This window comes from Coptis chinensis, chromosome 3 (assembly GCF_015680905.1).
Source record: "Coptis chinensis isolate HL-2020 chromosome 3, ASM1568090v1, whole genome shotgun sequence".
Lineage (NCBI taxonomy): Eukaryota > Viridiplantae > Streptophyta > Magnoliopsida > Ranunculales > Ranunculaceae > Coptis > Coptis chinensis.
The window spans coordinates 11,442,911-11,455,055 of NC_141458.1; the positions used below are offsets into that span (position 1 = coordinate 11,442,911).

A 12,145-nucleotide genomic window follows, 5' to 3' on the forward strand; every position below is an offset into this window, starting at 1 on the left:
CCTTCCAAGTTCCAACTGACATCTAATGCTGGCCGAAGTTGGTACTGGTCTTTGAAGTGTGGAAAATGCTACGGAATGCAGTAGGATGGGCAGTCAGGAAAATTGAAACATTGTAATTTTTTGGGGTTCTACAGTCAATCCATAACCTACATAATGAAATCATAGCTTTCATAACCTACAGTTGGTTTGGGAGGAATACAGGTTGGAGAAAAGGTTCGAAGATTTGAGAGGAATACAGGTTGGAGAAAAGGTTCAAAAATTTGGTGAATGATGTAGTATCTTTGATGGCTTTATCTAAGCTGACCATGTTTTGCCAGATTGTGCACGAGGAGCCCATAGTTGATGCAGATGTGTAAATGTGCAGTTTTCTGCTGAAAGAGAATTCCATTTCTCCTCTGAGGATAGCTTGTTGCAGTCCACGTCTGAATGTTTTTTTTCGCACTTCTCCATTCAATTTTATAGCCTAGTATGCTGTGAATCTGTGATGCTGTCCAGCTACTGGGCTACATGAAGTCTCTCCATTAGCAAGACTGTGATGCAACGAATAATACATGAATTTCATATATGGATTCCAGAAAAATTCTTAGACCTTCTGCTTGTTTAATTATTAAAGTTTGGATATTTATTTGTTAAAATCAATTAATTATTAGATGCTGTGGATAATAAGAATGCAGCGCTACCTTGGCTTCAACTTTCGGAAAGATAAACTTCTGACCAAAGCCTTATGAGCTTAGCAGCTCTTGGCAAGAGGTCGACAGCTGACAGCAACCTAACGAAGCTTTTCATATATATTAACAAGTTGTGAACTTTGATTTGAGATAGAGGTATTAGACAAAGAGTTCTAGTAAAAGGCTGATGACTAATAGCCGCATAGTGTTCACCGTTGGTTTTCTCTTCGTAATCATAGAAATCATCCCATGTCGCTGAAGAAATCATCATAAAACTCAATATGGTCGCCTGTGAAGTAGATGCTATTGCCTTTGAATTCTGGGTAGTCGAAACTCGAAAGTTGAGACTTGAGATGGCAAAATGGTGATGGGGAAGAAACACAGAACCCTTTAAAGGAATGATAACTTATTCGAATCAACTTCCTTTTATACTAAAGTGATAATGAATTTCATGAACAGATGTAAAAACGCATAAAAGAGCCTAGGTATTTCTCTTACGCACTTGCTAAATTTCATAAAACCTACTTATTGCCTCCTAACAGCTTTCTCTGTGTCCTTGATCTTTAACGTTTACAAACAAAGCCAAAGAATTTAAGCATACCACAAGTACGAACTCGTGTACTTGAAAAGTCAGATAAATGTGGCGAATCAGAACAAAACATGCTAGCCTCTTAAAGTTATCAACGAAGCTAACCGTTAAATAAACTTTAAATGACCCATTCCTTTGGAAGAAGTTGACTGATCATTAGAAAAGGAACACCACAGAGCTTGTCTTCCAGGCAAACAAGATGAATAAAATTTCTCACAAAAGCCCTTCTAAAGTTGTAGCTTTGGTCTCCCCTCGACAATCTTGCTCACTTGCATAAAATTTATGTCAGAGCAAAGTGGAAATATGCCACCTCCTTTACGATTGGTGTAATCCTCCATGCACCTTGTAGGTCTCCTATGAACTCCCACTATTAGCAAAGATAAAAGTGCAACTTTGAACTTCGACGGAATATATGACACAATATTTCCAAAAAGATAAAACAGTCATCTGCACAGTACAGCGGGAAAACAATATGTGTTCAGAGGGAGCCAGGCAGACTATTAACTTCACATAATTCAAGACGATCATGTATATCATGGTACCTCGGATTTTATTCAGTAAAAAACAACCAAATGGACTAAATATAAATATAAATAGAAACAAGAAATGAAGAACAAAGAGCAAAACGCAAAACGCAAAAAGCTAAATATGTACCAAGAATAGTAACTGTTTTGTTAATCGTATATACCAGTCACTTCAACCGTGATAGTCTCTTCCGCTTCCGATTCTTCCTGGGAGCAACTTTCTTTGATGTACTCTTCAGATTAGGGGGAAGGGTAAACTTGGATGATGGCATGCCATTTAAGGTTCGGCCTTTCTTAGCAATCCATTTTACTGGCAGATTATTTATTACGTTGGAAATACCTTCTGAGTTGTTCAGCTCAACTAGCCTCTTTATTTGGTCAAGAACCTGTTGAGTCCAGGCCATTGATAGATCAAGTGAAAATGAATCGTCCACGGGGTTTTTCCAAAGATGGGTTAAGATTTCCTTGAACGAGAGAAAAGACATGGACACGTCATAACCTTGACGATTATGACACAACATGTTCGCCTTGATAACATGCTTGCAAAGGTTCCCATTCATCGACCAAGCACAATCACAAAGAGAAAACTCTGACCCAGGATTCCATACTAGATGTGTTTGATTACTGTCTTTCTGGCTTACAACCTTAGCAAAGAGGTGGTCTTTATCATCCCAGGAGACAGCTGTGTCTGGAATCTGCAGAGCCCGATGCCAGGAGGTGGAAGCAATATACTCTTGCTTGACATCATGAAAATAACCAAGTTCATCTGCATGACGGTCAAGCCAGTAGCACGAAATCAACTCAGTAGTCAGCTTATGCACCAACCAATCAACTCGTTGGGGTGCACCAAGATGTGAATCATCGTAAAGTCTTTGTTTCAGTTTCAAATGATATGCTTCAATAGCACCAGAAGCTTCCTGGCTTGCAAGTGGAAGAGTTTTCATAGTTGTGAGCCACATTTCTAGCAATACAAACAAAAGTTGGGAGTTATTAACCATTACACAAGAAGCAAGTGAAGATGTTACCAAGTTGTGAAAAACAAAAATTTCTTAACAATCAAATAATTCGGGGAGACAATTACCAATCTTAGGCACCCAAGAGGTTCTAAAGTAGTCAATGAATGCAGTTTGATCAGCAAAATCTTGGATGAATTCCTCAATGGCATTGTCAGAATCAACTCCACTCCATATGCCATACACAATTTTCCCAAGACGTTTAAAGATCTCTCGCTGAACTTCAACGTTACTGCATTTCTTGACAATGTTCCTCAGCCATGATCTACGGACACGCCAAAGGCAAAACATAACAGGACAACAAAATATCTCCCTGAAAATTAAACATATATCAGGTTAAGACCTGGAAAGATTGTACAGCAAAATAATCTAAATAAGTCCAGATATTCAAATTCAGAGCATCTTGCCTGATTGGATCGTATTCGGCAGCAGCATCATCAACAAGAAACCCACTAACTTTCCAAGAGTGATCAATATTGCGAGCTTTATCAACAAGAGCTCTCATCCATTTAGACACATCTTGCTTGGCGAAGCTACGAGTTATGACCCATGCAACAGGGAGTGCATGTTGGTGAGAGTCAAAAACGAGAATTGTGCTCACAGGATACTACAATTAAAACATACAGTGATATTGCAGTATTCAGTAAAACCATTCCTGTACTCTTGTCTAAACATCTAACACAATGTGCTACTTACCTTGAGTTTCTTAATGCCAAAGGTTGAATGAGCTGCCATGAGACTCTGGTGGCCAAAACGAATCATTTGTTGTAACTGCCACTCCGTTTGAATCCCCAGTATAAAAGCATTATTTTCCGAGGCATCCTGATAGAAAAACTTCATCTTGTTATTCCGCGCAACCCATAACCGTATGCTAGCCTGATCATCCAGATCCAACTCATGTGTCGATCTTTGGATAATCATTCCTAGTTTCTGCACAAACTGGGATGCATGGCTATTAACTTTTGGGTTTGGCCCACAATAACGTTGAATCCCTTCTATGTATCTCTGCTTAACGTTTTCCTCAGGCATGCCAACATAGATCATTGACATTGCCGTTTGATTAACCTCATCACAATGGTAAAGAAACTTCTTGGCCCCGGGGCCTATTGCATCTCTGTCTAGTGGTCCATGGCATATAGAACCAGACTCATTTACATGTTGCCGTCTGTTATTATATATAAGGAGGGCAACTGATGGACGGGCATACAGGCGCTTCACAGCAAAATGACAAGTACAACCCCTCATGGATTGTGGTCTAGCTGCCCTGTTTCTAGTATTCAACCGATATCTCCTGCTGTATAGTATAGTACTACCCTCTCCGTAATTCTCTGGACCAAATGAGCACCAGTAGCTTCAACAAATTTAAACAAACAAATCAGAGTTATGCATCTCCGAATAAAGATTAAAAAAATAAAACAAAACTTTATATACTCACACCCTGTGTTCCAGATACTCATCACTCTTATATGTCTTCAAGCTTCTTTTTTTCCTTCTTCTCCCTCTTTCGATATGAAACCGTGTTGGGCATTCCGGGTATAAACACTCTCCCATAATAAAAGAATCCACTCTTTCATAAGGAATAAGCGCCACATCATCATGGTGCTCATCACTTCCATACTTGGTCCACTCAAGATCAGCAGAAGAGAAATCTTCCTCTCCTGCCGGATTTTGCACTGCTATTTCTAGGATGCACTTTTTTATTTCCATCACAAATGGGTGAGTGGGAAAAGAAATGGAGGCTGAAGATACTCTCAAGGGTAAACTGATAAGGTACTCCCGTGATAAACTCAAATCAAAGTAACAACTTATATATATATATATATGAGGGGCATTTAGGTCATTGAAAACATTAGGGCTTAAAGCCACACCACATATATAAGTAGTCTTGTCTCAGCACAGCCACACACTCTTTCTTTCTCTCTACAGAATTAGGGTTTTACTGCAAATCTCAATAATCATGGCTGAACAGGTTTCATTTCTCTCTCTCTTTCTCTGTAACAACTTAATAAATCTACTACATTTAGTTTTCTAATATTGATGTTTTGTGTGTGTGTGTAGACTGAGAAGGCATTTTTGAAGCAGCCCAAGGTGTTTCTCTGGTAAGTAATATTATATTGTGGGTTAATAAACATGGGATATTTGAAAATGTGTGGAATATAAATGTAGCTCGAAGAAGTCTGGGAAAGGGAAGAGGCCTGGAAAGGGTGGAAACAGATTCTATAAGAGTATTGGTTTGAATTTCAAGACTCCTAGAGAAGCTATTGAAGGTATACGTTAAATTAATTTATTCAGCTGAGTACATATATGTTGAAGTTGAATTAATTGGTATAATAGAGTTATAACATGTTCGAGTCTGTTTTATGTATCTTGTTACAAAAAACAGTTAAGAATATTTTTATCAAGTGAAAACTGCTTATGCTCTGAAAAGGTAGCTGTGAAGCTCCACTATTTTACTCAAGTTATGTATAATATACTGATTTTTTTTTTTTTTTTTTGGTTAATGAAAGACTTTAACTGCTAAGAGTATGTACGCTCTAATCTTGAATGCCAATACTAATGATAATCGGAATTCAGTTATTTAGTTGGGGGATTTTAGTTGGAGTTTAATAAGCATATTAGATTACAGTGGAAAGTATGTTGAGTGGATTGAACTGCACAAGGTACACAATAGTTGAAATAAAGTGGTGACATTTGTCATTTGGTGTTACTCGATATATATATATATATATCCTGCCCGTTATATGAACTCCACTTAAACGAACTCCAAAGAAACTCCACCATGAAAAACAATGAATTAGAAGCTGATTTTTTGTTGAGATGTTCTTCCCACAATATAGATCATCCTTAGAAAAAATCAGCACTTTTGAAGATGTCTAGATGTATCAAAATTTGTTTACATTGTTATAAAATTATCCAACGGTCCAAATTTTTGAAATTTCTAAATAATTTTTTACAAGGTTAAATATTTTCGTTTGGGCTGATTTTTGGTAGGAAGATTCTCTATTATGAGAAGACTATCTTCACCAAACATCAACCCTCAATTCATTTTATAAATCCACTTTTGGTGGTAGAGTTTATTATGTGGGGCAGGCTACCTTGACATCTTATCTTGTCGTCCAAAACATAAAAGTGAATTTGCACATTAAACAAAGGGCTGATTTTTGGTATAGAATATCTTCCTACCATGGATAGTTCTCTCTACCAAAACTTGTCTCAATTAGATGTCTAGCTTTATTAAAAAGAATGCTAAAATTGTGGATTGTTAAATAAATATTGAACTTAAACACAACTTTTGACAAGATTAGACACTTTCAAATGTCTTAATATTTTGTGGAGGTGATCTCTATTGGATGGAGAAACATATTCTTAGAAAATTAGCCCTTAGTTCATTGTGTAAGTTGTGGATGTCAAAATAAGATGTCAAGGTAGCCTGACCCTATATATATATATATATATATATATATATATATATATATATATATATATATATATATATATATATCGGTCAGGTTATGTTGACACCCCAAATTGACACCCCTACTAAACACAATGATTTAATAGCCGATTTTTTGTAGATATGATCTCCCCACTAAGGATATGATCTCCAAAAAAAATCAGTTCATTTCAATATGTGTAACCTTGTCAAAAATTGTCTTGAAGTTTGCAATTTTTTAACAGTCTAAATTTTTTCAATTTTGCAAATAAATTTGACAAGGCTAGAGATGCCAAAATGAATTGAAATTTTGGAGGCATGATCAACATGGTAAGAGGGTCATCTTCACCAAAAATCAACCATTAATTCATTGTAGAAGTGCACTTTTTGGTATGGGTGTCAATTCGGGGTGTCAACGTAGCCTGACCATATATATAAGAATATCTACCAAAAGTTCATGTTTGCCGATTCATTTGGGGACACAATAGTTCTGTTTTGCTTTGGACTATTGATCCATTCCGGGACATATCCTTTTATTTTGCATTGGCCAATGGCTTGCTGCAATTTATTTTTAAGACGGAAAAAACTTTATTTTTAATTTCTTACGAGTACTAAAAAAAAAACACCTAGAATGAAATCACAAATCACTTTTATATTGACACACAGACAACAACTATATTGTCCTAAATAGTCATGGTAGACATAAAATTTTGCTATGTGGTCAATTACTCAATTTAATGCCTGCCCTTGTTTTGTGAAGTATAGTACCGCCTACGAGGGTGTTATGGGGGTTAAAAATGAAACGGAAGTTAAAAGAATTCTCTTGTCATATTTTGTCAAGGAGGATGGTGTGGTTAATTATATCTTTTTAAAATTCATGTTTAAATGAATGGCGAGCTAAGAATGACACCAATTAGAGTGAACTTTTAAATTGTTTGTGTATGCTATTTGTAGGTGAAGCTGGTGTATGCTATTCATTAGTGTATTTTATTTATTTGTTTCTTTTACTGTGCAGGGACTTATATTGATAAGAAATGCCCATTTGTTGGTGATGTTTCCATCAGGGGCCGTATCGTGTCTGGTGTTTGCCACAGTGCCAAGATGGTGAGGACCATAATTGTTCGACGAGACTACCTTCATTTTGTGAAGAAGTACCAGAGGCAAGAACTAGATAGCAGTTACAGTGGAAATTTTATTCTTGGTTATTGAGTGGTCTTAACATCCTTATTAAAAATGGTCATTGTAGATATGAGAAGAGGCACTCTAACATCCCAGCACATGTGTCACCATGTTTTCGTGTGAAGGAAGGAGATCGTGTTACCATTGGCCAGTGCAGGTTAGACATTGAAAATACCCTTATGTTTCTCCTTCCAGTTGCACTCGTATGCAATTTGGTTGTTCCGAGTTTGTGGTAGATACTAATTGTTTTTATAACCTTCTGTTTCAGGCCACTGTCTAAAACAGTGAGGTTCAATGTGTTGAAAGTGATTCCAGCTGGTTCATCTGGTAGCTCCGGCAAAAAGGCTTTCACCGGTGTCTAGGCTACTTTGTTAAATGTTTATGTTGCCAAGTGTTACTTCATGGATTTTGAATCACAGGCATTATGCTAGTTTGAATAGCATTGAGTTTGCTTAAAACTTTTTTTTGTTGATTTATTCATCTTTACAATTATTAGTGTTATCTGAGAGTTAGTTGTGAGTGAACCTGTTTGAAGGATTTGTTCATTAATAGCCTGGAATGGACAAAGTTTATCGCAATATGGTTACAGATGGTAGTAGACCCCCTTGGTTTTGTTTATGATCTCGAGCCTTTAAAACCGTGTAAAATAGATTGCAGTTGTGTTGCTACCCACAGGCAACAGTTGTCTATGGATAGTTTTGTCTGTTGTGCGTGATGTATATGCGCTTAACTGGATTTCGATTCTATTTCATGCCAGCCGCTGTTCTGTAGATTCAAATAAAGGTTCTACATGCATGGTATTCAAATAGAGATTTCTTTCTTGAATTGTTGTGACCGGTTCCGTTTTCACGGGCCTAAATGGTAATGAAAACTGTAGCCAGAAGCTCGGAGCTCGGTTATTGTTTGACAAAACTAGCCTGTCTTTTATAAATGATGCAAATTGCAAAACCATATGGACCCTTGGGTCGCAATTGCAGGCGCACCCTTTGCTTTGTCCGACTGTCCAAGTATCTTGCAGTGGGCAAAGCCCAGGACAGGAATTTTGTGTTCTCTCCTTGTTCCATCCAACTGCCAAAAATGGAATCATTGTTCCCACTAAGCATATATTGGTGGCAAATTATTTACATTCATATTCATAATCACATTTAGAATCTATTACTAAAACAGCCTGATCCAAGACACTGTGATCCTTAAGTCTCCACTCCTCGGCGTGGTTCTTATAGGAGTTCTTATAGTGAAAACTATACGAAGGTAGCCATTAACTTTACACTAATTACAGAGGTTTGTGTTAAACAGATTTTTCTTCTAATAGCTATATTTAACTTTTGGACTATTCCATGGGGGTTAGAAGAGTGAGTTGCTAACAAAGTAAACTAGCGTTCAGCAAGAGAGAACAATCATTCTAATAACTCTCTTACTACTTGTCTACTTTTCTGTTGCATTGTAACCACAACTAAAAGAAGCATGATCCCCCGTTCCAATTTTAGCTCGTGTCCTTTTTCCTTAATATTATCATGCGTTCATGCATATAGGTTTTCCCAAGTATTTTGCATAGGATGGGTAGTCATGAGTTCATGACCCGCAATCCATCACAAGAACCAGGGATGCTGATGCTAATCCTATATCCTGTGATCTCGAATCTATGATTGATTTTGTACAACCTGGTGCCCACTTTTATGCCTTCCTCCCAGAGCTCCTCTACAAGGAACGTATCCAGATTTATTGAAGTGTGACATATACTAAAAAAATCTTTGAACTACGCATACAGTAACGAAGATGCAATGCCATATGTACAACAATTTCTGACAGAATCTTTATAATGTAAACTCATAATCTAGTTTATCAAAATTTCCACAGATACTGTGCATATAACTTTTTGATCACGCAAAAGCGGGTAACAATTGGACCATAACGTGAGGTTTGAACAGTTAAGTCATGCAATAAGACACCACTCCGAACTAAATATTGGATTTGCAGACAAAGACGCAATCAAGCGTGTCGACACAATTATACTTACACAACTGCAGTGGAGATCCAACAAGACAACATGGTGTCTTAGGTGTACAGAATCCATGACACTTGTTCGTAGCTTTAACGCAAGGTGCACTCATAGTGTAGGGGTTGTTGATGTATGCGTTGCATTATCCTGTGAAGCAGCTGGTGGCAGGGATGATGAGGAGAAAGATGCATGATATGATGACGAGACAAGTTGTGCTAGTGCTGGAACAGCACCACCTGTGCAATTCCAAACATAATGATCATTGGCAAAAAAATATATAAATTCTGAAAAAATTAAGAAATAATGAGATATTACTTAATACATAGTAAGCTACCAAACTACTAGGAAATTGCATAATAAAAGTGTTTCGACCAAATATAATCAAAATACAAAGTGGTGACGAAAGAGATGAATAACGTAAAAAAGTAGTGAAAAAAGTAATGGTGATCGAGAGAATAATGAGACTGTACCTTTCAATTGCCTACGTATCCAAATTAGTGATGGGATCAAGTCTCAAATCGAAAAATAGTTTTGTATTTATGTGTAGAGTAGAGATTTCCTGTAGCTCAAGTAATTGTAATTGATTATGACTCTTAATTGATGATTATTTCTTTGATAAGAAACGAATCTGGACATAAATTAATATACGTAAGTGGCAAGCAGTGTGGCTAAAGCTCAGCCTTAGACACACGAGTTAATGGGCATGTACCTTGATCTATCATATTGCAAATTGGGTTTTAGCTCTACCGATTAAACGAATAAACTGGAGACCCCTACCAATAGACATTTGCCACGTAGGTGGGGTCGAAACAAAAGGCATCACTACTTAAAATAAAAGAAAGCTTTATTTGCCTGCTTCCTCTCTATCAAAACTCTAAAGCGACATGACTATATTTTTCCTTGACAGATAAAACAATAATTTTATTGATAGAAACTAGTGTGATTATGGAAATCAAACTATAGCCCTACAAATGAGAACATACACTAATGAGCAGCCATTATACTGTCTTCCCACCTAGACAGTGTACATGAACTATACAAGCAGGATGATGTGAGAATATAATGGTATTAGAGTTGTGTGCCTTCTTAGCCAATTAGGGGATGCTAAATTCCACTGTTAAATGTTCTTGTGAGACGTGTTGGTGAAAAACCGTTCTATGTTATTGAGAGATGGGAAAGGAGAAACAAGAAGGATCAATGGCCGAATTATTAGCTTATAAAAGGGTATATTGTTATATGATTCCACTCCTTGTCTATTTAGCCAGAACCAAACAGAAGTTTCTAATATTTCTAACTGGTAAGTCTAGACGATTCCTAGTTGTGCACTAGTTGATGTCTGGAATGCAACTTATCAGAGATTTTACGACTCAGTAACAACAGCTTCCTATAACTACTTGTTTGCTTCAACATCCCATGATCGTGAAAGCAACATAGTCGAAATAAGATGTGTGTTTGGTGTGTGTGGGAGGGAGCAAATCTCTAACCTGCCAATCCAGCACAAGCCGATGAAACCACTATTACTGGTGGTGCCTGCATCAAGGATGAAAGAAAAACAACAAAATATGACTTGTAAGAATACTGGCAATCTAACACCTACAGTAAACCCACAACAGCATGCTAGAATATCAATTATAAGCAAAGAATCCAAAATGATAACATAAGACACTCAGTATATACTCCAATACAATCACATGTTGTTCCCCAGGGAATGCTTTCAAACTTTATTTCGGCAATCGTCCTTGTCCCCATAAAATCACACCCAAGGTACCGATGTTCATTATATTGATATTGCAGTTTAATATACAACCTCTTTAAACCAGTAGATGAGAAGCAAAATAAATAGTATTTCAAGTACTTATCTCAATCTTGACTCATTAAAGGGTAGATAATTTCAAGTATAATGGTATTCCAACACAAGGCAACATAATACTGAAAAACTTACCCCAACAAGGAAATGGACCCACATAGGACCCTTTATAAACCGCTGAACAACGGGCATTGCTGGGGAAAAAAAATAATCACAAAAATGACTAACTAACAAAAGAAGCAATTTTTCTCAACAGAAAACAACTCTATTATATAACAAAAAGAAAAAAGATGAATGGGGAATAGCGACCATACCATGGTTAAATCCATAAAATGCGCTTGCAATACCACCAACAGCAGAGCCAATCTAAATTTCAATAAGACAAGTTTAGTTTTAGAATCAATAAATGTATTACAATTAAAAACATGTATGCAACAAGAGAGAGGGGTACCATGGAAAAGCTATCCCTAACAAACGGGGCTATAGTCCAACTAGTAGTTTCCTGCAAGTAAGTTTACTTTGTTACCACATGAAGATAAAAGAATAGAATAAGGAAATTGTATGTTTACCATTTCCTTGGAAAGAGGACCAGCACATAGATGACATCTCGAACAAGAAGACTTTGAATCCTCCATCAACCAAAACTATCAAACTGATTAGCTCGGCTCAAACTTTTCATTGTATACATAATACCAAAGTCAGAAGATAAAAACATAAAATATTATTTAACAAAGAGATTATTATTCGAACCTGAAACAGAGGAAGCCAACAGGTGGCGGTGTTTGGGAAAAGAAGTTATGGAACTCTCGCAGCTTTAACAAATAATAATTTGGAGGAGAAGAAAGAACAAAAACAAAGCCCACAATAAAATGGGTCGAAGTATGCGGTGCGGGTTGGTGATTGATTACCTAGTTCTTTCTACGATTTTGAAAC

At 36.8% G+C, this 12,145-nt stretch overlaps 3 protein-coding genes and 1 long non-coding RNA gene across 6 annotated transcripts; 2 read left to right on the plus strand and 2 right to left on the minus strand.

The window, feature by feature from the left end:
- Positions 1-78: 78 nt before the first annotated feature.
- Positions 79-399, plus strand: LOC147507917 (uncharacterized). The gene is made up of 2 exons (XR_015217831.1): positions 79-201; positions 239-399. It is a non-coding gene; the product is annotated as an uncharacterized LOC147507917 (long non-coding RNA).
- A 675-nt stretch (positions 400-1,074) lies between these two features.
- Positions 1,075-4,581, minus strand: LOC147507918 (SWIM zinc finger family protein). Its single transcript, XM_086600564.1, has 6 exons — positions 4,230-4,581; positions 3,491-4,145; positions 3,202-3,401; positions 2,863-3,107; positions 1,912-2,742; positions 1,075-1,704 (listed from the first exon to the last, which is right to left on the minus strand). The coding sequence occupies exons 1-5, from the start codon at positions 4,499-4,501 to the stop codon at positions 1,949-1,951; spliced, it is 2,166 nt and encodes a 721-aa protein (XP_086456690.1). The 5' UTR covers positions 4,502-4,581; the 3' UTR covers positions 1,075-1,704; positions 1,912-1,948.
- A 63-nt stretch (positions 4,582-4,644) lies between these two features.
- Positions 4,645-7,984, plus strand: LOC147507919 (small ribosomal subunit protein uS17y). Its single transcript, XM_086600567.1, has 6 exons — positions 4,645-4,763; positions 4,853-4,893; positions 4,961-5,061; positions 7,243-7,387; positions 7,474-7,563; positions 7,675-7,984. The coding sequence occupies exons 1-6, from the start codon at positions 4,752-4,754 to the stop codon at positions 7,766-7,768; spliced, it is 483 nt and encodes a 160-aa protein (XP_086456693.1). The 5' UTR covers positions 4,645-4,751; the 3' UTR covers positions 7,769-7,984.
- A 1,213-nt stretch (positions 7,985-9,197) lies between these two features.
- On the minus strand, positions 9,198-12,102 carry LOC147507920 (uncharacterized). Of its 3 annotated transcripts, none has more exons than XM_086600570.1 (7): positions 11,963-12,102; positions 11,782-11,856; positions 11,664-11,714; positions 11,527-11,578; positions 11,348-11,406; positions 10,890-10,935; positions 9,198-9,641 (listed from the first exon to the last, which is right to left on the minus strand). In XM_086600570.1, the coding sequence occupies exons 2-7, from the start codon at positions 11,845-11,847 to the stop codon at positions 9,514-9,516; spliced, it is 402 nt and encodes a 133-aa protein (XP_086456696.1). In that variant the 5' UTR covers positions 11,848-11,856; positions 11,963-12,102; the 3' UTR covers positions 9,198-9,513. The 3 variants fall into 3 exon arrangements, with proteins under 3 accessions (XP_086456696.1, XP_086456697.1, XP_086456695.1); XM_086600571.1 differs by having other exon boundaries at positions 11,782-11,841; positions 11,963-12,084; XM_086600569.1 differs by having other exon boundaries at positions 11,782-11,883; positions 11,963-12,071.
- Between the last annotated feature and the right edge of the window lie 43 nt (positions 12,103-12,145).